This window comes from Pristiophorus japonicus, chromosome 3 (assembly GCF_044704955.1).
Source record: "Pristiophorus japonicus isolate sPriJap1 chromosome 3, sPriJap1.hap1, whole genome shotgun sequence".
Lineage (NCBI taxonomy): Eukaryota > Metazoa > Chordata > Chondrichthyes > Pristiophoridae > Pristiophorus > Pristiophorus japonicus.
This window is the reverse complement of record NC_091979.1, coordinates 217,707,347-217,733,066: the sequence shown is the minus strand read 5'-3', so window position 1 is coordinate 217,733,066 and position 25,720 is coordinate 217,707,347. Positions and strand designations below refer to the sequence as shown.

General features: G+C 45.6%; 1 protein-coding gene across 1 annotated transcript in view; it reads right to left on the bottom strand.

The window, feature by feature from the left end:
• Nucleotides 1–4,724: 4,724 nt before the first annotated feature.
• LOC139259450 (caspase-8-like) overlaps nt 4,725–25,720 on the bottom strand; it is an 87,193-nt gene continuing 66,197 nt past the window's right edge. The window contains exons 10-11 of the mRNA XM_070874920.1: nt 19,398–19,890; nt 4,725–5,522 (exon numbers count right to left, since the gene is read on the bottom strand). Of these exons, the coding sequence (XP_070731021.1) occupies nt 5,378–5,522; nt 19,398–19,890 (638 nt within the window). The 3' untranslated portion in view covers nt 4,725–5,377. The remainder of the gene's footprint in view (nt 5,523–19,397; nt 19,891–25,720) is intronic.

Genomic DNA, 25,720 nt, shown 5'->3' with positions numbered 1-25,720 from the left:
CCCTCGACCAATACCTGTCATACTGCCTCCAATCCAACTGGCTCACACTGCCCCTGCACAAGTGTAAGAGGAATAGTCATGGGCTTCAAAACAGAGGTCATCAGCCAAGAGAAACTCCGGACACTGAGAAGGGTAAACAACAACAAACAGAACCCTTCCACCATCTCTGCTGAAGCCATTGGGGTAGCACTATGTAGAAGAGAAAGGCTATACAGATCACAGAGGGTTAACACATGGATGTCTTTGATTATATTTTTCATCGTTTAATTTCTGGGTCGCAGACAGCAATATGTTCGGGTGCCCATGCGCCCGGGTCCCCGTTGTCTCCATTATCATTGTTGTCCTCATTTGAGGAGGAGTCATGAATGCCTTCCTCTCCTCAACCTCAACATTTCTTCTTTGCTGCGCTATGTTGTGTAGGACACAGCATGCAACAATGATATGCAACACTCTGGCTGGCGAATACTGCAGTGAACCTCCAGACCGGTCAAGCACCTGAACCTTAACTTCAGCTTGTTTGATAATGCTTCATGTGCTGATGTTGTTAGCGTTGTAGCTCTCCGACAGTTGAATGAACGGGTTCATCAGAGGTATCATTAGCTACGGCTGAAGGGGATAGCCCTTGTCCCCAAGCAGCCATCCGATCAAGTTGGTCCCAGGTAGTAACATTATGGAGATATTCTACTGATGCAGTAAAAAAGCATGATGGCCAGTTTCCAGGAAGACCTGTATGAACATCTTTCTGCGATTAGTCCTACATCCCCACATTTTGTCTGTAACCCTGTAAGTTCCTCATCCTTGAGTACCTGTCCAACTCCCTTTGAATATGATTTATGGAATCAGTTTCCACCACCTTTTCAGGTAGAGCGTTCCAGATCCCAACAACTTTCTGAATGATAAAAGTTCTCCTCATCTCCCCTCTCGATCTTTTGCCAATGATTTCAAATTTATGACCTCTGGTTAGTAACCCACTCGCCACAGGGAATAGTTTTTCTTTATCTACTCTATCGAACCCTCTCATCATATTGTAAACCTCTATTAGGTCACCTCTTAACCTTCTCTGTTCCAAGGAGAACAGTCCTAACTTTTCCAACCTCTCCTCATAACTGATGTCCCACATCCCTGGTAACATCCTGGTAAACCTCCTCTGTACCCTTTCTAATGCCTTTACATCTTTCCTGAAGTTTGGTGTCCAGAATTGTCCACAATATTGCAACTGAGGCCTAACCAGTGATTTATAAAGTTCTAGCATGATCTCTTTGCTTTTATATTCTATTCCTCTATTTATAAACCCAAGTAACCCACATGCTTTTTTAGCCACTTTATCAACTTGCCCTGCCACCCTTCAGGATTTGTGTATATGGACTCCAAGGTATTGCAGCTCATCTACACTTTTCAAAATCGTGCCCTTTATCGTACACTTCCTTTCCATATTCGTCCTCCCAAAGTGTATCACTTCCCACTTCTCCGCATTGAACTCCTACTGCCATGTTTCTGCTCATTTCACCATCCTGTCTGTCACCCTGAAGCCTATAACTATCCTCATTACGATCTACTACTTTGCCAATTTCATATCACCTGCAAACTGTATAATGCTGCTCCCTACACCCGAGTCTAGATCGTTTATAAATATTGAAAAGAGTAATGGACCCAAAACTGATCCTTGGGGACCACCACTCAAAGCGCCTCCCAGGCTGAAAAGCATCCATCCACCACTATCCTTTGCTTCCTGTTACTGAGCCAATTTTGTATCCATACCACAACTTTCTCCTTAATTCCATGGGCTTCCATCTTCTTAATAAGCCTCCTGTGTGGCACTTTGTCGAATGCTTTCCAAATGCCCATATATACATCTACTGCATTACCTTGATCAACCTTCTCTGTTATCTCATCAAATAATTCAATCAAGTTAGTCAGACATGATTTGCTCCTTGATTAACCCATGCCTTTCCAAATGAAAGTTTATTTGTCCCTGATAATGGTTTCCAATAATTTCCCCACCACTGATGTTAGGCTGACTGGCCTGTCGTTTCCTGGTTTATCCCTCTCCTCTTTCATGAATAGTGGTATAACATTAGCAACCCTCCAGTCCTCTGGCACTACTCCTGTATCCAATGAGGATTGAAAGATTGTGACCAATGCCTCTGCTGTTTCTACCTTTGCTTCTTTCAGCAACCTCGAATACATTCCATCTGGAACAGGTAACTTACCAACTTTCAGTAATAATAATCTTTTTAGTGCGTCTTTATCTATTATTTTCCTATCCATAACTTTCCTCATCTTTTTAGTGTAACCTTCACATCATCTGCTTACTTTGTGAAGACAGATGCAAAGTACTCATTTAATGTTTTTGCCATGTCCTCTGCCTCTATATGAAGATTTTCCTACGGGGCCTTCAAAGGTCCAACCTTTCCATAACAAAGTTTCAATTTAATGTTGTCTGCTAATCATTCCTTGTAACTTCTCTTTGCCTCCCGTATTAACTTTTTCAATTCCCTCCTATACTTTACATGATTTTCCTGGTTATTAACTGAATCTTGCTCCTGACATTTGTCATAAGCCTCCTTTTTCTGTTTTATGTTAACTGTGGAAGGATAGACCACCACCTCAAGTTTGGAACATTTAATCATGAATCAAATGCAAAAAGATTCTCCCTTCCCTTCCCGCTGCAAATTAGACCTGTGAGAATGGTCTTGAAATTGTTTCCACACGCTCTGAACACTTTCAGGGATTGTATGACTGGGTCGAGATTTATACAAAGAACGGAACTTTTTCTTTGGCTGTGATTTCACCTATGGTGTCGGGAGTGAGGCAGCCGGAGTCTGTAGCGAGGTCCCGGCCCGCTACCGGGTTCATCCTGCTCTCTACAAGTGATTTTATGGGAATTGGGCTTGTTAAGCCCGCCTAGCAAGGTTCCTGGACAATTAAAAGGAAGCAAGTCTGATTATTTCATTTGATGACGTGTCATCAGCTTTGTTTCCTTAAAGGGACCATGTCCACATTGATTTTGACAGTTGTGCGGTCAGTGTTCCACAGCATTAAGGTGCTGCAAACACTGAGAAGCACTGCACAAAGGTGCATGACTGCACCCAGGCTCTCCCATGACTCCTTCCATATGCTTATGGAGGGAGTCAGAGCATGCAGGAAAGTTCCAATGGGTGGAAGAGACCTCCCCAGGAGACCAACGCAGCCTGTTGCACATTGTACAGGAGGGCACAAGCAGCGATGTAAACAGGAGGACCTGTCTGCAGTGGCACAAACCTTTCAATGATCTCAGTAGATCAGAAAACATTACTGCAAAGCCACACTCAAACTCATCCTGTTGTGTCACTCATCACATCCCCATCACTTTGCTTTTCCTACCCTACTCCTGCACATCCTTACTCACGCCTTGCACCTCCACCATCCCTCTATTTACATTATCACTTCCCCATCTCACTGGCCACCCCTCATCCTCACCCTAGTCCAATCATACCAACTGACAACACACAAGGGTAAGCACGATGTTATCGCCAATGTTCATGTAAAGTTTCTGTTAATGTGTTGTCAAATATTGAAATCTTTATTTTCAACACTTTGCGTTCCTGTACAGATTTGTGTGCACCTTTGGAAGTGGCTTAGTGAGTTGCAGTGAATGGTGAGACATAACGGTACCCCCGCAATGGTGATGAGTGTGAAAAGAATGGCTTGGGCATTGCAGGGACTGTTGGGATTGGTGTTGGGGTTGATCGTGGTGGGATCTGAGGATAAAGATGAGATTTTTTTCAAGGGCACTAATGCTGATGGAATAGATGGTAGGTGAGGTTGAGATGACAGAAACGATCAGTCAATAGTGAAAGAGGTTGTTTTAAGGAGGTGACAGTGGATAGAGTTTACTCCAAACACTTCCAACGTGTACAAAGCTCAAAAGTGTCTTCAAAACCCTGAAGTCTCCAGCTTCTGAGATTGGAAAGTGAACAGCACTGAAATGGTAGCTTTTATATCACATTTGCAACAGTCAACTATTCAGCAGAATGGAGACCAATGGAACACCCGACCTACTTACTTGACGTGATCCCCAAGCGTCGTGAACCTCGTCAAAAAGCTGAAAAAATGGTAAGTGCAAAATGGTGTTTAATTGGCTTTTAACGCTCTTAATAATTTAAATTGCCTCCCCCGCCGCTTGGTGTCAGGTCTGTTCACCGCTGACAAACCCTACGCATGGGAGACTAGCGTGGAGGCGGGTTGACAATGGACTTCCGACCCACTGTCAATCATTTCTATTTTGACAGTTGACCCGCCTCCGATCCCGCCCTCTCAGTCCCGGTACACTTCCGGCCTTTGGTGCAGCAATGGCAGGTAATGACCTATAGCAATACCCATGTATTTCCAGATTTGCCGTGGGTTTTAACTGAAGTGTTTGCTGTAGTGCACTTTGAGGTGATGCTTTCGGTTCCCATGACGACCTCCTGTTTGAGCTGGAATGGGAGTGCCTGATTTCTCTTCCATGTACCTTTCGAAGCACATGGAGGTAGGAGGGTGGAATCACTCCTCTGTGTCCTGGATGTATGGTGACGCTCCAGCATCCTAGGAATGGGACGTGGTTGCACAGTTTTAGATGGATTGCACTGCACGGGGGCGGGGGGGTCTATAGTGGGTCCGCAGTCACTCTGTACAGTGTGGGAAGACATAAGGAGCCCTGCAAGCATTTTCTCAGATCACATAAAATCACATTTATTTGTACAGCACAATAGAATAAGAACATAAGAACATAAGAAATAGGAACAGGAGTAGGCCTGCTCCACCATTCGTTAAGATCATGGCTGATCTGACCATGGACTCAGCTCCACTTCCCTGCCTGCTCCCCATAACCCCATATCCCCTTATCATTGATGGTTAACTCTCCTCGGAATCTGGGGTCTGCATGGATCCAAAATACTCCTATTTCTTTAAATAATGTATAGGATCAAAGGAACTGAGGTTGTGAAAGGAGCTGGATAAATACAAATCTTTCTACAAAGAGCCTATTGCTCTTACCTGTTTCTTGAACAGAAGCCACACCCAGAAACACTGATTTTGGAAGAATAAACTGAATACAGTTTTCTCCTCGCACTGCATAAATTTTCGACGGCCCTGTCTCCTTCTGGAACTTTTTAATCTTGCGATATTTCCTTTAAAAAATATTTTATGTAATTGTAAGTATGATGGAAATCTCCTTAAGGCATCTACAGAAAATTGATCCAGAATTTTCCACATCATAGTGGTTTGAGTGCCTTGGGGCACAGGAACTGCTGGGGCACAATGGTGCAGTAAATATGTTTAAAGTCATACTATCTTGCTGGTGCAATCTTGATCAGATGACAAACAAAGTTTTCATTCCTCTGCGGATGAAGTAGGATCAGCAGTTCATCCTCCGTGCAGAAGAGGGCAAAATGACCAACTTCTTGGATAGGGTGAACCTTGGCTCTGGAATTTGCTTTTTCGGATTTTTTTCGCTCACTCTCCGATTCACTTCAGTCAGAATTGTAAGTAGGTCATCTCCTCTGGATAGGCAAAAGGAAATCTGAAGTGTTAGTAAGCAGGCGGAAGGTACCCAGATCAACAATTGGGGTCTGCAACAGACCCTGACTGGATGATGATAATGATAACATATTGTATGATGAGTCAAGAAGGATATGGAAAAACAATAAAGGATAAACGGGGAATTTTCGAATGGAACTGAGTCAATAGACTCAGAAGTAGTGAATGCGCTGCTAGCTTTAATTTTGATCCAATGCATTACAGATGGAAAATAAATTGCATTTAGATCAGCTGGATAGGTATTTAGGATAACATCCTTAATATAGAAATAGTAGAATCTGAAAAGACCAATGACCAGAATAATGCTAAATTTACCAGCACAGTAAGGACCAGGACAACATTTTACGTGATTTAAAAAAAAATAAGCTTCAAAGTTTAGGAATGCAAGAACATCAGTAGGCCATTCAGCCCCTTGAGCCTGTAACACTATTCAATTAAATCATGGCTGAACTGTATCTTCACTCCATCTGCCCATGTTTCTTCCATTACCCTTAATATCTTGCCTAAAATATTTTTAGTGTTTAACTTTGCAATTGACCCCCACCCTCAACAGCTTTTCAGGGGAAGAGAGTTCCAAATTTCCACTACCCTTTGTGTGGAGAAGTGCTTCCTGACATCATCCCTGAATGGCCTGGCTCTAATTTTAAGATTATGCCCCTTGTTCTGGTCTCCCCCCACCAGAGAAAATAGGTTCTCTCTACCCTATCAACTCCTGAAATCATCGTAAACACATCAATTAGATCACCCCTTAATCATCGACACACAAATACAAACCTAGTCTATGCAACATCCCCTCATAATTTAACCCTTTTAACCTCACCATCATTCTGGTGCATCTGCGCTGTATCCCCTTCCAAGGCCAATATATCCTTCCTGAGGTGCATTGCACAGAACTGAATGCAGTGCTCCAGATGGGGTCTGATCACAGCTCTGTATCTTCCACTCCTTTGTATTCCAGCCCGCTTGAGATAATGAACAACTTTGAACAACTTTCCATTAACCTTTTAAATTATTTTTTGTACCTGTCCACTTACTTTGTGATTTCTGTACTTACATTTAGAAAATACTCTGATCTTTCCTTCTTAGGCGCAAAGTGGATGACCTCACACTTTCCCACATTGAACTCCATCTGCCACAGTTTTGCCCACACATTGGGCTCGACTTTCTACTTTGCTGGTTATCGGCCAAAAAATGGGCGATGTTCCATGTCTCAGCCTTACCAATCGCTGGAACATCGCCCATTTTTTGGATCACGATTTTCCTCTCGGTGATAGGCCAGCGATGTGAAATGGGTGATGCGAAAGGTCAGCGATGTGATGTGCACCCAGCGAACGGCCAGCGATGTGGAAGGCAAAAGCTTCCTTAGAAACGACCTACTGCGCATGCCATTTTTTTTTCTTGCTGAATAGTTTTCCCGCGTTTCGAGAGGTCAGGGGTCATCCACACATGCGCAGAAGGCACAGGGAGGGACAGACAGAGAGAGAGAGGGAGAGAGAGAGGAGATACCCAGAAGGCAGTGAATTAGAAGAGAAAGAGAGAAAATAGGTTTACAGATTAGAAAATAGGTTTACAGATTAGGCTTACAGACTTATAAGGTAGTTTACAGACATAATATACAGTTAAAAGTTATATTAGTAAAAATGTCTGAATGCCATCATGATGCTGAGGGGGAGAGAAAGAGGGCGAAATCCTTCAGTGACGAGGCCAATGAGGCACTTGTTGATGAGGTGCAGTCCCGGTGGGGCCAGTTGGTGCGGGGTGTTCACGGGGAAACCCCCACCCTGTGTGTATCGGAAGATTTGGGCCGAGATCGTGGACGTGGTGTCCTCGGCTTCCTATGAGGCGAGGGGGTCTGACCAGTGCCGGACCTCGCCGGGTCAGCGAGGTCAGCAATCGCCTCCCTCGGGCGATTTGTTGGAGGGCTTGATCTCCATCTGCTCGGAGACGGTCGCGAGCTTCTCCAGGGGTTTTCTCAGTTCGCGCGTGACTTTTCACAGGTGTCTGCTGTGCAAGTCGAGCTACTGGAGGTAGCACGGCGGCCCCTGGAAGGGATGCGTGAACAGACTGCCGCAACAAATGCCCTTCGGCATGCGCTGCTGGCTGAACACGGCGCTGAACCCCAAGATGTCGTGTCGGGTCGGAGTATCACCCCGAGCACTCAAGCGAGTATGGAGGAACCGCTTCCTCTTGACTCGGAAGATGAACTGCCAGCTTCGTCTTCCACTCCAACACCCCCACCACGGCAGGAACTCTTTCCGGTGCCCGCTGCACGCCAGCTTCGTCTCAATCTCCGGCAACCAAAACGGGCGGGTGGGGCTAAGATACGGGGGGGGGGGGGGCAAAGTATCTGGAGGAAAACATGGCCACAGGTGGGGGGTTGGGGGGGATGTTTTTGCTATGTTATCTTATTCTGTTACCGTAAAAAGTTTTTGTTAGTTAAATTGTTAATGTTAATGTGCGTTTATAGTTGTGGGGGGAGGGGGGGGATGAGTGGGGGATGTTGATTTTTAAAAAAAATTTAATTCGTTGTTGCAATAAATGTTTTATGTTGAATTTAACAATTGTTGTGCATTGTCTTATAATAACATAAGTTTAGTTAAGTTAAGCATTAATCCAAATGTTGTACAACAATGGATAAGCCAAGCCAGTGCATGCGAGGCTAAAACGTAACTCAACGCAAATGCAACTTTTGTTTAACCGTAACTGTAAATGTGACTGTCCCCAATGTAAGTTCTTGCATTCATTTATGAGCTGCTGCAGCCGGGTTTCTCTGGTCTTGTGGGAAGGGGGGGGGGGGGCGCGCGGGGGCAGTGGTGGGACCATAGCTTCATCGCCAGTCTGATTGTCCTCCCCGAGGTCCTCAGCAGCCTTCTCCTTCTCCTCTTGCTCCTCACCGTCTGGCTCTTCCGCTTCCCCTCCTTCTGGAGGTGGACCTGCAGCCCATCTGTCATTTGTTGTCCTCTCCTTATTGCTAGGTTATGTAACATGCAACACACCACAATAAACTCAGCGACCTGGACAGGGTGGTACTGTTGGCTGCCACCAGAGTGGTTCAGACATCTGAAGCGCTGCTTTAGGACTCCAGTTGTCTTTTCGACGATGTTGCGTGTAGCTATGTGGCTTTCATTGTAATGTTTCTCGGCTTCAGTAACGGGATTACGCAGTGAGGTCATCAGCCAGCTGTCAAGACCATATCCCTTATCCCCCAGCATCCAACCATGACCTTCTGGCTGATTGACAAACAGGTCAGGGATAGTATTCTCATGCAGGATGTGCGCATCATGGAACCTGCCAGGAAATGTAGCAGTTACTGTCATAATAATTTGGTTGTGGTCGACAACGAACTGCACATTCAGGGAGTGGAATCCCTTTCTGTTATGAAACACCTCCGGGTTCTGTAAAGTGGCTTTCAGGGCGATATGCGTGCAGTCTATTGCTCCCTGCACCTTGGGGAAGTTTGCTATTCTCGAGAAACCCAAAGCTCTTCTGGTCTGTGCCTCCTTGGTCATAGGGAAGTTTATAAAGTCCATCCTGCGAACGTAAAGGGCTTCAGTCACCTGCCGAATGCAGCAGTGTGTGGCGTGCTGAGAGATACCACAGATGTCGCCAGCTGAAACCTGAAACAGTCCAGATGCGTAGAAGGATAGTGCCGCAGTAACCTTTACCTCATTGGGCAGTGTGGTTCTGATGGTGCTGGAAGGCTACAGATCCCCCTTGATGAGCTGGCATATCTCATCGATGACCTCCTTCCGGAAGCGCAGTCTCCTAAGACACGCATTTTCAGACAAGTTGAGGTAAGATTGCTTTTCCTTGTACCTTCAATGGCTGTACGCTCGCCTCCTCTGTCTCCGCATTACTCTGCCACCTCTTCAATTGATCCTTTCAGAAACCAGCGTATGAGCAGTTACGAGTAATGGCAGAGAAACCATAGGCCCCATCACTATCAATAATTATTTTCGTTTGCTATAAATGCACTTTTTAGTAAAAAAATGCCTAATCTACTAAGCTAATATTAGTATAATTAAATATAAGTGTAAATGTGAGTGGATCTATCTGTAAAAGACCCTTAAATAACTCAATATATAAGCTTGAGTTTTTTAGCTGCCTTCTCTCTTCCTCTGAAATTCAAAATCGTGTCCGCAGTGCCCAGTTTGGTGAGGAAGGCCCGGGAAAAGCAACTATTCTCCAGCGATATTCTCGGTCAGCCATGTGCCGAAAGTTCCACTCGGCGATGTGCGGGCAATCACCTCAGCGATCACCTCAGCGATGTGAGCCGAAACTTGGGGGCTTAATTTTCCGACGATGTTCCAGCCTGAGTGTCCACTTTTTGCTCAAAATGGGCACTAGCCGGCCGTTTTGGGTGATATATGGACGATGTGAAGTGGAAAGTCTAGCCAATGTCCCTTCGCAACTTTCTTCTCCCATCTACACTATTTACTGTGCCACCTAACTTGGTGTCATCAGCGAACTTAGATATACAAGAACATAAGAAATAGGAGCAGGAGTAAGCATTCGGCCCTTCAATAAGATCATGACTGATCTTCTACCTCAACTCCACTTTCCCCATATCCCTTCGTTCTCTTAGTATCCAAAAATCTATCGATCTCTGTCTTCAATATTCACAACGACTGAGCATCCACAGCCCTCTGGGGTAGAGAATTCCAAATATATGTCTCTCTATTCTTTCATCGTCAATTATAAATATAGTGAAAAGCTGAGACCCTTGAACAGATCTTTGGGGGACATCACTAGACATCTGCCAATTGGAGTACATTGAAGAGGTGATTAAAGTAGAGCAGAGGGGAATGCCTAATGATGTTATTTATATGGACTTCCAGAAGGCATTCGCTAAAGTCGCTCAAAAGAGACTGTTAGCTAAAGTTGAAGTTCAGGAGAAAATTACAGAGGACAAATTATTGACCTGGTTAGGAGATTGACTGAGCAGCAGTAGACAGAGAGTAGGGATAATGGGCAAGTACTCTTAATTGGCAGAAGTTGACTAGTTGTGTCCCACAGGGATCTGTGTTCAAGCTTCAACTATTCACTCTATTTATTAATGACATAGATGACGGGATAGAGAGCCAAATATCTAAGTTTGTCCATGATACAAATATAGGTGGCATTATAGATGGAAGCATAAAATTACCAAGAGTTATTAAAAAATTACATGACTGGGCAAAACTGTGGTAAGTGGATTTCAATATACACAAGTGTGAGATAATACTCTTTGGACCTAAAATAGATAGAAGAGAGTACTTTCTAATTGGTGAAAAGCTAGTAGTAGTGGAGGTCCAAAGAGACTTAGGGGTCCATGTACATAGATTATTAAAATGCCATGAACAGGTAGAAAATAATCAAAAAGGGTATTGAAATGTTAGCCTTTATATCTGGAGGATTGGAGTACAAGGTGTGAGAGATCATGCTACATGTAGCTTTACAGGATAGAGCACACCTGGAATACTGTGTTCATTCCTGGGCACCACACCTTAGGAAGGATATATGGGTGGGAATGAAGTGTAGATTTATTAGAATGATACCCAGACTCTTGGGTTAAATTATAAGGAGAGATTACACGAACTAGGGTTGTATTCCCTGTAGTTTAGGAGATTAAGAAGTGATTTGATCATAGTTTACAAGATATTATGGGGAACTGATAGGGTAGATAGAGAGAAACTATTTCTGCTGATTAGGGAGTCTAGGACTAGGGGACATAGTCTAAAAATTAGAGCCAGGCCTTTCAGAAGTGAAGTCAGGTTACACCTCTACACACAAATTTGGGCTGGATTTTCAGGTTTTAGCGATTTCGCCTGTTTCTGGGCGCAAATCGCGGAGAAATGAAAAATTTAGCGCCAGGTTAGCATCAGCGCCAGAGCTTGCAACTTTCGCCGAATGAAAGTTGACGAGCAGTGTCAGTGCTAACTCTGGCGTTGCACAACCAACTTTTTGCGCCGGAGCTGCAAGTTACGGCCCTAAAAAAAAAATCGGCCTTTCTGCATGCGCAATTTTCTTTTTCCCGCGCATCTGGTGTGCTGTCCGATCACCAACGCTAATGCAGGCCGCGGCCGCGCATGCGCAGTACACCCAGGGCTGAATTAGCCATTTTACTTTGGGATTATTATGATGGAGGACGAGGAGTTGAGACAACGTGCCAGGCGATTCAGCCAGGAGGCTAACGAAGCTCTAGTGGGGGCTGTGGAGAGAAGATGGCAGGAACTACATGTTAGGGGTGGATCCAGACCACTGCTATCAATATTCAAGAAGATCTGGAGGCAAATAGCTGAGGACTGGAACACAGTACAGAAAAAAATGTAATGATCTGACAAGGGTGGTCAGAGTGAGTATAATTTTAATTCATGCACTCCTTCATTACTTGAATTATAAATCTGACACACTATTTGTTCTCATGGTGTTGGTGCCTCTCACACCTCCTAAATTGAATGACACATAGGTAGGCTTAGTTCAGCATCCTATTTGCCATGAATGATCTTTACACATTATTAAGATTGCTATCTGAGATCTCATAAGATGTCTCCGCACTTCGATGTCCTCCTGATAACCACGTGCAACTTCCAAGGCCATTAAACATTCTCACAGTATGGTATAAATGCAGTATGGTGGCTATCTATTTGTGCCACAGGAGCAGATGGACCCTCTTATAAGCATTCCCATTTTCATCTTTGCAGGCAAAGAAGTCTCATAATTGGCGCGAGCAGGTGCGGACAGGCAGCGGTCCACCTCAGACCCTGCCACTTGCCGACCTCGAGGAGCGAGTGGCAGGCCTCATGGGTGTCTCAGGTTGGGCAACTGCTACTGGGGGTACTGATCCCCATTCAGAAAATGAGGATACATCCTGTACAGTCCCTGGGCTGAGTTGGGGCAATGTCATGCAGTGTCTTGTGGACTAGGTTGGAGCAATGTCATGCAGTGTCTCTGGACTAGATGTAATGGAGTAGCGGAGGTCCTTCAAATGAGCCTGTGCTATGCAACTTTCCTCACGTCATGCTGCCCCCTCCCCTGCTGCTAACCACTCTGTTGCTTTCTACTTCCAGATGACCAGACGCAGGCGCCGCATCCCTCAACGCAAGACTCCATGTCAGGCCATCGTGTGGAGGAGGAAGAAGATGAGGAGGTTACAGATCAGCCGACTCCGGGGCAGCATGAATCCACCCCTGTTTTTCCACCAGCACTCACCTTGTCTGAGGACGATGGCATAACTTTATCGGGGTTCGACAACTCCGAGGCTCCTGGCACTAGTGGTGTGCAGCAACGCAGTTCTGGGGTCGAGTCTCGTATGCCATCTCTCCGGAGGGTCAGTCGAAAAAGTCGGTCTGCTGACAGACAGGCAGATGTGGAACTGGACATGGATGGACTGTCCAGGGAGAGCATCCAGCTCACCCGTCAGCTCCTTGATGTCTTGGGTAGGATTCCTGCGACCATCGAGAGTCTCACTGCGACCATTACGGAGGTAGGGTCGCAGATTGTCAGTGCGAGCTGTGAAATCTGCGAGGCCATCACTACCCACACAAGGCTGGTGGCCTCCAGCAGTGACACTGGAGTCCCAGAGAGTGTGGCACGAACCCTTGTAGAATATGGCGCATCACAGGGACAAGCTCTGCTTTAGCTTGGGCAAGTGATGCAGTCCATAAACCCTCCCACCATACTCTCTGCGTTCCCCACTGATACATCCAAACCCAAATCACCTGTAACCGGCGACGCCGATGAAGAGGCTAGCCAGTCAGAAGCCGGCCTTCCACACCACGAGCTGGTCCAGTGTGTCTCCAGGTGGCGTCTCCATTGTCTCTCCCCCCAACACAGCAACGCTCTGGCAACGTTGCTGCACGCGATCATGGTAACTTGGGTTAGGAGCAGCAAGATAAGTATAAGGGGGGGAAAAGACGGTGGTAAAAGATAGTGGGGCAGGGGTTGCTGCATTTATGTTGTTGATGCTGGATGCATCCTATGTTTTATGTTTTATTATTATGTTCTGATTTATGTTGTTGAATTACCACACTGCTCGATGCAGCTAATTTAAGTTATTTTATTAAAGTTTACAAAGTTGACAAAGTTTACAATGTTTAATAAATTCTTTTTTTCACCATAACCATTCCTGTGAAGTGTCTCATTTTCAAAATAAGAGAGGGAATAGGCAATATGGTGGGATAGATTGGCCAGGCAACAGTCAAACGTGTCATTCACTCTTCAAGCAAAGCGTTCAATTATGAACTGCTGGCGTAAGGCTTTTGCAGTGGCTAAATCTCCACGATGCCTCCCCTGTGGTTGTGGTGGGGGGGGGGGGGGGGCAGTGGTGGCATGGGTTCCTTGCCAGGCTCCTCTTCCTCATCTTCCTGCTCCTGCTCCTTCCCCACCCCACTTCTCTCCTGAGGTGGTTCTGCAATCCCCATTGGCAATTCCTGTCCCCTCATGATGGCTAAGTTGTGTAGCATGCAGCACATCACAATGAGCTCAGCAATCTGCGGAGGACAAGTATTGCAGGCAGCCTCCAGAGTGGTCCAGGCATCGGAAGTGCTGCCTGAGCACTGCAATTGTCTGTTCGACAATATTGTGTGTGGCTGCATGGCTCTCATTATAGCAATGCTCGGCTTCTGTCTGAGGGTTCCGAAGGGGGGTCATGAGCCAGGTGGCGAGGCCGTAACCTTTGTTCCCGAGCATCCAGCTCTGGCCTTGTGGTTGATGCTGGAACGTGTGTGAGACACTTCTCTCACGCGAGATGAAAACATCATGGATGCTCCCTGGATATTGGGCATTGACTCCCATGATGCGCTGAGTATGGTCGCAGACGATCTGCATGTTCATGGAGTGGAATCCTTTTCAGATTTGGTAAATTTCTGGATTCTGTAAAGGTGCTCGCAGGCATACAGTCAAGGGTGAACCTTGAGGAAGCCAGCAAATCATGCAAAACCTACAGCCCTTTCACTTTGGGTCTCCTTGGTCATTGGGAAGTTTCAGAAGTCCATCCTGCGTGCGTACAGTGCAGTAGTCACCTGGCGAATGCAGCAACGTGTAGCATGCTGCGAGATGAAGCATATGTCCCCACTGATGCCTGAAAGGAGCCGGAGGCATAGAAGGGCAAGTGCCACGGTCACCTTCACCTCGACGGGCAGTGCAGTCCTGTTGCCGCTAGGCTGTAGGTCTGCCTGTATGAGCTGGCACATCACTGTGACCACCTCTTTTCGGATGCGCAGTCTTCTAACGCATTGTGCTGCAGGTATGAGCAAGTTTCCCTGTAAACTCGTGGGGGGTAAGGCCTCCTCCCCATACATCTGCGACTCTTCGATTACGTTGAAAATTATCCATGAGCCTTCTTCCAACTCAACACTGTATGAATAAAGCAGCCAGGATTATTGGCTCCCAACATATCATGGCCCCCATCTTTTACAATGTCCTTAAATGTCTTTTAAAACAAACTAGAAACTCACATAAAACTTCACAATGAAACGTATGCAGTAACGCAGCGTTCTTCTCCCAATCCTTTTAAGCACTCAGACCTCCCACTTTCTCCTCCGTTTTCAAGATGGTGCCCTTGGTGCCGGGTGCACCTTGGGTCCGACTGCTTTTTGTTGGCGGGTTCTCGGGCGGGCGCTAAATCGGGCGATATGCTCGAAAGTTCCGCCTGGGACGCTAACGCAACGATGCACGACGATTTACATCATCAAAACGGTCAAAACAGTGGCGGGGCGCTAAGTTTTAGTGCCGCCGCAAACCCATTGCCAAAACTTCAGCCCAGGTGCAAAATCTTGTGCGCCTCATTTTGCACCCCCAAAAAATTATTTTTACGCTCCGCCGAGGCGCTAAATGGAGTGCAAATCAACCGAAAATCCAGCCCCAAGGGTGGTAGAAGTTTGGAACTCTTTTTCACAAATGGCAGTTGATGCTTGGTCAATTGATCATTTTAAATCTGAGATTGATAGATTTCTGTAAACCAAAAGTAATAAGGGATATGGGGCAAAGGTGGGTAAATGGAGTTAGGTCACAAATCAGCCATGATCTCATTGAATGGCGGAACAGGCTCGAGGGGCTAAATGGCCTACTCCTGTTCCTATCTTCCTATACCCATTATCCCTACTCTTTGCCTCCTACCTCCTAACCAATTCCCCATCCAAGCCAACAGATTGCCTCTAATCTATGCGCTCTCATTTTTGTTAACATTCTTTTACCATGTTGAATTCTTCTGGAAGTCCATATAAATAACATCCATAGACACTCCCTCATCTACCACTTTAGTTACTTCCTCAAAATATTCAACTAGGTTTGTTAGACATGACTTACCCGTTCCAAATCCATGCTACTCTCTCTGATCAATTCATGTTTGTCCAACTGCTCAGTCACACTGTCCCTAATCATAGATTCTAGTAACTCCCACACAACAGACTAGTAGGCCTATAATTTTCTACTTTACCTTCTACCCATATTAAATAGTGGAGTGACTTTGGAACTTTTCCAATTCAAGGGAACAATTCCTGAATTGAGAGTTTTGGAAGATCATGACTAGAGCATCTACAGTTTCCTCACCTCATTTTAACACCCTGGGTGGAAACCATCAGGCCCTGGAGATTTTATTTTCTCCATTACCATTTTTTATAATTACTTATATTAAATCTAGCAAGTTCCTCCTCTTGATTTAAAAAAACTTTTTCTCGTATACTTCGGTTCTGTCTTCATGAAGAGGACACAAATACCATCCCAGAAATACTCGGGAACCAAGGGTCTAGTGAGCAAGAGGAATTAAAGGAAATGATTATTAGTATGAAAATAGTGCTGGAGAAACTAATGGGACTGAAGGCCGATAAATCCCAGGGCCTGATGATCTACATCCCAGAGTACTAAAAGAGGTAGCCATGGAAACAGTGGATGTATTGGTTGTCTTCATCCAAAATTCTATAGAGTATGGAACAGTTCCTGCAGATTTAAAAAAGGAGGGAGAGAGAAAACGGGGAACTACAGACCAGTTAGCCCAATATTAGTAGTAGGGAAAATGCTAAAGTCTATTATAAAGGATGTGATAACGGCACACTTAGATAATATCAACGGGATCGAACAAAGTCAACATGGATTTATGAAAGGAAAATCATGTTTGACAAATCTACTGGAGTTTTTGAGGATGTAACTGACAGAATAGATAAGGGAGAACCAGTGGATGTAATGTATTTGGATTTTCAGACGGCCTTTATAAAGTCCCACATTAGTGGTTAGTGTGCAAAATTAAAGCACATAGGATTGGGGCATGGATTGAAAATTGGTTAACTGACAGGAAACAGAGAGTAGGAATAAACGGGTCTTTTTCGGGGTAGCGGGCAGTTACTAGTGGGGTACCACAGGGATCAGTGCTTGGGCCCCAGCTATTCACAATATATACAAATGATTTGGATGAGGGAACCAAATGTAATATTTCCAAGTTTGCTGACGACACAAAACTAGCTGGAATTGTGAGTTGTGAAGAGGATGCAAAATGCTGCAAGGTGATTTAGATAGGTTGAGTGAGTGGGCAAACACATGGCAGATGCAGTATAATGTGGATAAATGTGAAGTTATCCACTTTGGTAGGAAAAACATAAGAACAAAGTATTATTTAAATGGTGATAGCTTGGCAAGTGTCAATGTTCAGTGAGACCTGGGTGTCCTTGTACACCAGTCATTGAAAGCAAACATGAAGGTGCAGCAAGCAGTTAGGAAGACAAATGGTATGTTGGCCTTCATTGTAAGAGGATTTGAGTACAGGAGCAAGGATGTCTTACTACAGTTATACAGGGCCTTGGTGAGACCACACCTGGAGTATTGTGTGCAGTTTTGGTCTCCTTACCTAAGAAAGGATATACTTGCCATAGAAGGAGTGCAGCGAAGGTTCACCAGACTGATTCCTGGGATGGCAGGGCTGTCGTATAAGGAGCGATTGGGTCGACTAGACCTGTAGAGTTTAGAAGAATGAGAGGGGATCTCATTGAAACATATAAAATTCTGACGGGGTTGGACAGACTGGATGCGGGGAGGATGTTTCCCCTGGTTGGGAAGTCTAGAACAAAGGGTCACAGTCTCAGGATACGGGGTAGGAAATTTAGGACTGAGATGAGGAGAAATGTTTTCACTCAGAGGGTGGTGAACATGTGGAATTCTCTACCACATGAGGCTGTGGAGGCCAATTCACTGAATATATTTAAGAAGGAGATAGATATATTTCTAGACACAAAAGGCATTAAGGGGTATGGGGGAAAAGCGGGAATATGGTGTTGAGATAGAGGATCAGCCATGATCATATTGAATGGCGGTGCAGGCTCGAAGGGCCGAATGGCCTATAACTGCTCCTATTTTCTATGTTTCTATGTATCTTTGGTACTTTATCCTCATCCTCTGCTGTGAAGACCAATACAGAGTAAATATTTAGTAAGTCTGCCATTTCCTTATTTCTAATTACAAAATCACCTGTGTCTGTCTTTAAGGAGCCCACGTTACTCTTGGTCACCCTCTTTCTCTTAAACATATTTGTAAAATTCTATAGTGGTGTCCTAAATACCGAAGGAAGAAATTAACTGGGATCTGTCACTGAAGGATATCTCAAATTAAAAGGTTGGTTTGCAAAATAACTAAATATCCAAGAAAAATATGTGTAGGCTAAATAAGCAGTCCTGAAAATGCTGACTAACTTAATTATAATAAGACTTTATGGAAAAGGAGGAGAACGACTTTGGGAAGAGTATAGTGCCAGGTAATGACCATGGTGAACGAGAGAAAGCCCAGTCACCTTCTCCCCAAACTTCAATGGTAGCACTATCGCTGACTCCCCCACCATCACATCCTGGGGGTCACCACTGACCAGAGGCTTAACTGGACTAGCCACATTAACACCAAGGCTACAAGAATAGGACAAAGGCTGGGCAGTCTGAGATAAGTGCCTCATCTTCTGAACCATCAAAGCCACTCCAGAAACTCAAGTTTGGAGTGTAGTGCAAAACTCACTGCTCGCCTGGATAAGTGCAGATTCAACCAAACTTAAGAAGCTCAACACTATGCAAGACAAAGTAGTCCGTTTGCACTGGTCTCCATATCCACCCCCTCCACCACTGGCACACTGCTGCAGTATATACTATCTGCAGGATGCACTCCAGCAGTTCACCAACCTTATTTGGGCAACATCCAGCACTGCAACCTCAACCGCCAAGATGGACAACAGCACCAATGTCGTGGGAACACCATTACCTACAAATTCCCCTCAAAGTCTAACACTGAGCTGTCTTGGACATATATCGCAGTGTCTTCATTATTGCTGGCTCAATATCCCGGAATTCCCTACCTTATATTATTATGGGAGCACCTTCATTACAAGGATTGAAACAGTTCAAGGAGAATGCCCACCACTCAGCTGCTCAGGGCAACGAGGGATGAGCAATAAATGACAATTTTCCCAACACCGCCTACATCCTGAGATTAAATAAAACAGTCGCTAAGACCAGATTCAAAGGGATAATCAAAGAGCAAAGCGGACCTTTAGCGAAGAGTATCATGAAAAATGTTAAACATGAAACTGAAAAGTTCTTCCAGTGCCATAACAGTAAAAGAACAAATTTAGAAGAAAAGGTGTTGGAAATACACAGCTGGTCTGTCGGGATGTGAGAAGATTGCTGATGTCAGGGCCCTGGGGTTAAGACCAGGCCAAGCTGGGCTGCGATACTCCAATAGAAAACCTGCCGATGCTCAACATCTCAACTCATGCATCAGTAATGACTACTTGGGCAATGTACTGGGGGCTGCTGGTGCCTGTGGAACTGAACGCCAATAATGAGCCAGCAACTTCAGTAAACGAAAGGAAATAAAACCAGAATACTTACTTGCAGCAATATTCTTCCAAACAGTTACACAGTGTTTGAATGAACCAGGAGCCTTTGCCCGTCCTATAGGAAACACAGCCAGGAACTGTAGACATTCCAACCAGGAAGTCCCTGTCCTCAGGGATGGAATGCGACATTGCATCCGATTCAAGGTCAGAGCTGCTGCTTGTAACACTTGCCATTACCGAGCAGGAAATTTGTGACCTTAGGCCTTGACAAGCTTGAATGAAGAAGACTTTTGGTTTTTCCAGCAGTGAGCGGCACTGGGACCCTGAAAACATGGACCTTATGTCTTTGATCTTGAGAAGATTTCCGTCCGTTCCCATGATTGCATCTTTTTCACCATGGGAGAGGATGCAACACACAAAACAATCATAGGTTTTATGATCCATCTTCTGATATTTCTGCAGTTTTTCTTTCATACTTTTCACAGTTAAGTTATTGTATCTGCATATCTTAAACCCCAACATCGTAAACACTTCATTCAGTTTATCTGCAAGGAAATTAAAAATACATTTATGGCCTTTTTTTTAAGTATTGCAAGTACATTATGTTTTTTTGCCTCCCAATTTTCTCTGCTCCCTCAGTGAAGGCACTGAGCCACCCTGGCATGGAGTTCTTTGGCCTCGTGCACTCCAGTTCCTCTCTCAGCCTTCCATCGGTTAATCGTAATTTTAAGAAGTGGAAGGAGGCTATTCATCTTATCATGCCTATGCCTGCTCTTTGAAAAAGCTATCCATTTCACCTCTTTTCCCATACCATTTTAAATTTTAAAATTATTTTTAAAATACTGATCCATTTCCTTTTAAAAAGTTATTACAGATTCTGCTTCCAGCACTTTTTCTGGTAGGACATTTCATGCTCTAACAACCCTCTGCTTTAACAACTGATCTTAAATTTAGGGCCTCCAGTTACCGACTCACTGATCAGTGGAAATTTACCTCATAATTTGAACACCTCTATTGAATCTCCTACTAATGTTCTTTGTTCCAATAAAAAAGACCCCGTTTCTCTGGTCGCTCCTTATAACTAAAGCATCTCATCTCTGGTAACATCACAATGGCCCCGAAATCCCGGCCTCCCCGGGTCCGTACTGAGTGTGTACAGACCCGGGAAGGCATCACAAAAACCGGTTTTCAGCGCACAATGCACATGCGCTGAAAACCGTTTTTTCCGATCTGTCAAGCTCCATCTTGACAGATCCTCCGCATCTCGGCAGCCAGGACATTCGCATGGGCAATATTGCAGTATTTACCCATATCTTGCCCAGCGAATGTCCTGAAAACTCTTGTGCCTGATAAAAGCAGGCACATAGCCTACTTTTACAGGCGTAAGAGTTTTAAAACATACAAAAACATTGTAAAATAAAATTTTGAAAACACATTTTATCGTTAAAAACCCTGCCCACTAAGGTAAGTTTATTTTAAGCCATTAAAAAAACTTTAAAAAAAATCGGAATATATATTTTTTATAAGACATAAACAACCTTAATTTAATTACTCTTAAATATGTGGTGTATTTTTACTATTTTTCATTTTTTTGGGGGTGTTTGGGGGTGGGGGGGGGGGTTCTCAATCATAATAATGGAGACTCCAACTTAGAGTTTCCATTATTATGAATGAGAAAAAACAGTATGTTGATTGGCTGCCCAGAGCCATGTGACTGCAGCTCCAGCTTACGGACGTCCTGACGTGCACGTGCTCTGATGCGCAGTGAGAGGAGGCCTCAGGACCGGGATCTCTCGTGGGCGCAGCAGGAACAGGAAGGTGCACATCTTTTTTTTAATTTTTCAGTCGAGTGGGATTTCTAGGCCAATGTTCTAATTGCAGCCTAACCAATGATTGTATAGATTTAGCATCGCCTCTTTGTTTTTGTACTCTATGCCCCTATTGTTAAAACATTGGATCCCATACCCTTTCTTTACAGCTTTATCAACTTGTCATCCCACTTTTAAAGATTTGTGCATCAAACCGCAAGTCTCTCTGCTCCTCTACTCCTTTCAAGTTTTACCATTTTAGAAACATAGAAAATAGGTGCAGGAGTAGGCCATTCGGCCCTTCGAACCTGCACCATCATTCAATAAGATCATGGCTGATCATTCACCTCAGTACCCCTTTCCTGCTTTCTCTCCATACCCCTTGATCCTTTTAGCCGTAAGGGCCATATTTAACTCCCTCTATCCAATGAACTGGCATCAACAACTCTCTGCAGTAGGGAATTCCACAGGTTAACAACTCTCTGAGTGAAGAAGTTCCTCCTCATCTCAGTCTTAAATGGCTTACCCCTTATCCTTAGACTGTGTCCCCTGGTTCTCGACTTCCCCAACATCGGGAACATTCTTTCTGCATTTAACCTGTCCAGTCCCGTCAGAATTTTATATGTTTCTATGAGATCCCCTCTCATCCTTCTAAACTCCAGTGAATACAGGCCTGGTCGATCCAGTCTTTCCTCATATGCCAGTCCTGCCATCCCAGGAATCAGTCTGGTGAACCTTCACTGCACTCCCTCAATAGCAAGAATGTCCTTCCTCAGATTAGGAGACCAAAACGGAACACAATATTCCAGGTGAGGCCTCATTAAGGCCCTGTACAACTGCTCCTATACTCAACTCCCTTAGCTATGAAGGCCAACATACCATTTGCCTTCTTCATCGCCTGTTGTACCTGCATGCCAACTTTCAATGACTGATGTACCATGACACCCAGATCTCGTTGCACCTCCCCTTTTCCTAATCTGCCACCATTCAGATAATATTCTGCCTTCGTGTTTTTGCCACCAAAGTGGATAACATCACATTTATCCACATTATACTGCAACTGCCATGTGTTTGCCCCTCACCTAACCTGTCCAAGTCACCCTGCAGCCTCTTAGCATCCTCCTCACAGCTGACACCGCCACGCAGCTTAGTGTCATCTGCAAACTTGGAGATATTACACTCAATTCTTTTATCTAAATCACTAATGTATATTGTAAATAGCTGGGGTCCCAGCACTGAGCCCTGCGGCACCCCACGAGTCACAGCCTGCCATTCTGAAAAGGGCCCGTTTATCCCAACTCTCTGCTTCCTGTCTGCCAACCAGTTCTCTATCCACGTCAATACATTACCCCCAGTACCATGTGTTTTAATTTTGCACACCAATCTCTTGTGTGGGACCTTGTCAAAAGACCTTTTGAAAGTCCAAATACACCACATCCATTGTATTTCATCTCCTTATTCTTCCTCTCAATGGGCCCAAGTTTCCACACGATAAAAAACGGGCGCCCCTACGAGCTGGGCGCCCATTTTTCGCGCCTAAAACAGCGCCTAAAAAAAAAAATCGCGATTCTGGAGCGTTCTGCAGCTCCTTGTCTGCCTGGCGCGGCGCCCAGGGGGGCGGAGCCTACACTCACGCCGATTTTGTAAGTGGGAGGGGGCGGGTACTATTTAAATTAGTTTTTTTCCTGCCGGCAACGCTGCACGTGCGCGTTGGAGCGTTCGCGCATGCTCAGTGTGAAAAAAACATTGGCACTCGGCCATTTTTGTAGTTCTTTGTAGCTGTTTAATTTTTGAACATTTTTTTAATAAAAGCACATTAGCACTTGTAGCCTTCTCACTGTCTCCTTCCCCCCCCTCCCCCGCGGGAAAGAACGGGCGCCTCCCCCCCCCCGCGGGAAAGAACGGGCGCCTCCCCCCCCCCGCGGGAAAGAACGGGCGCCTCCCCCCCCCCGCGGGAAAGAACGGGCGCCTCCCCCCCCCGCGGGAAGAACGGGCGCCTCCCCCCCCCCGCGGGAAAGAACGGGCGCCTCCCCCCCCCCCGCGGGAAAGAACGGGCGCCTCCCCCCCCCCGCGGGAAAGAACGGGCGCCTCCCCCCCCCGCGGGAAGAACGGGCGCCTCCCCCCCCCGCGGGAAGAACGGGCGCCTCCCCCCCCCGCGGGAAGAACGGGCGCCTCCTCTCCCCTCCCCCCCCCCGCGGGAAAGAACGGGCGCCTCCCCCCCCCGCGGGAAGAACGGGCGCCTCCCCCCCCCCGCGGGAAGAACGGGCGCCTCCCCCCCCCCCGCGGGAAAGAACGGGCGCCTCCCCCCCCCCGCGGGAAAGAACGGGCGCCTCCCCCCCCCCCCCCGCGGGAAAGAACGGGCGCCTCCCCCCCCCCGCGGGAAAGAACGGGCGCCTCCTCCCCCCCCCGCGGGAAGAACGGGCGCCTCCCCCCCCCCCCGCAGGAAGAACGGGCGCCTCCCCCCCCCCGCGGGAAAGAACGGGCGCCTCCCCCCCCCCCCCCGCGGGAAAGAACGGGCGCCTCCCCCCCCACGCGGGAAGAACGGGCGCCTCCCCCCCCCCCGCGGGAAAGAACGGGCGCCTCCCCCCCCCGCGGGAAGAACGGGCGCCTCCCCCCCCCGCGGGAAAGAACGGGCGCCTCCCCCCCCCCCCGCGGGAAAGAACGGGCGCCTCCCCCCCCCCCCCCCCGCGGGAAGAACGGGCGCCTCCCCCCCCCCCCCCCGCGGGAAGAACGGGCGCCTCCCCCCCCCCCCCGCGGGAAGAACGGGCGCCTCAGGCTGACTGCAGAATTCCCCCTGCCTGAAGCACTTTCACACAGGTAGGAAGATGGTTTATTTAATTTTTTCTTTGCTTATAAATGTTTATTCAGGTTGGATTTATTTGTATAATATTTGTATAAGTATAACTAAGGATTTATTGTAGAATTTAATTACTTCCCTTCCCCCCCTCTCGTTCTGGACGCCTAATTTGTAACCTGCGCCTGATTTTTTAATGTGTAGAACAGGTTTTTTCAGTTCTACAAAAATCTTCACTTGCTCCATTCTAACTTAGTTTGGAGTACGTTTTCACTGTGGAAACTTTGAAATCAGGCGTCAGTGGCCGGACACACCCCCTTTTGAAGAAAAAATTCTGTTCCAAAGTAGAACTGTTCTACCTGACTAGAACTGCAGAAAAAAAAATGTGGAGAATTGCGATTTCTAAGATACTCCGTTCTCCACCAGTTGCTCCTAAAAATCAGGCGCAAATCATGTGGAAACTTGGGCCCAATATGTTATCATCTCATGCTTCTCCACATTAAATTGCATCCGAGATCTATCTGCCCAATCTACTAATCTATATTGTCCTAAAGTCACTTACAGTCAGTCCTCTTCACAATGAGCCATGCTCCCTTTTTCTATCATTTGAAATTTTTGATATTGTGTCCTCATGTCTAAATCCACATCATTATACACACACACATAATATAGATGAGAGCAATGGTCCTGACACTAACCCTAGGGGACACCACTATATCCCTTCAGTCTCTAAAACATTTATCAACCACTACTTTGTGTCCTGTTCATTAACCCAGTTGCTATTCATCCTGCCACACTCTCTTTAATACCACGTGTCTTCATTTGATCAAAAAGCCTCCTTTGTGACACCTTACCAAACACCTTTTGAAAATCCATGCACACAACAGGCACAGAATTACATTTATCAATATGCTTTTATTTCCTCAAAGAACTCTATTAAGTTTGACCAGCATGATTTTACAAATCCATGCCTGCTGTTCTTAATTAACCAGTGGCTTTCTAGTATTTATGTTGTATTATTGGCTATAGATGCCTACCCATTGCCGATGTTTGGCTGACTGGTTTATAATGATTTGATTTATTCCTTTCTCCCTTTTTGAGCAGAAGTGGGATTGACAATCCTCTGACACAGCTTCTTATCTAAAAATGTTTGAAGAATTGTGATTAAAAATCTCTGACTTCCCTCAATATTCGAGAATGCATGTCATCAGGGCCCAGTGCCTTTTTCACTTCCAATTTCACCATTTTTATCAGTACTACATCTGTATATATGCCTTATATTTTATCAAACTGCTCTACCTCCTGTTCTTGTCTCATTTCGTGGCCACTACTACACTCTTCTGTGCAAAGTACTTATTTTGTATCCCTGAATTCCTACATCCTCCATCAGATTTCCTTTTTTAATCCCTAATCAGCCTTACTTTTTCTTTGGGATTCTTTTACTTTTCATGTGATTATCATTTCCTTTACTATTTCCTTTTTTGTTAGCTGCCGTTCTATTTTAAACCTCCTCTTATTCTTTTTTTTTAAGATTACCAGTCCTGTATTAGCCATGTGCCTTATTTTAAGTGTCATTCTAATTTTAATTGATTCATTCGAGAAACTCGAGATTTTGCTGTACCATCTTTATTATTTCTAGGAATGTAACATTTGATCCTTCCACATTTTTCTCCACTGTTTCATTTGCTTATTTTTATTTCCAGTTTACCTGGTCTAGTTCCTTTTTTATCTCATGGAAATTGCCTTTTTCCCAGTCATGTACCTTTACCGTTG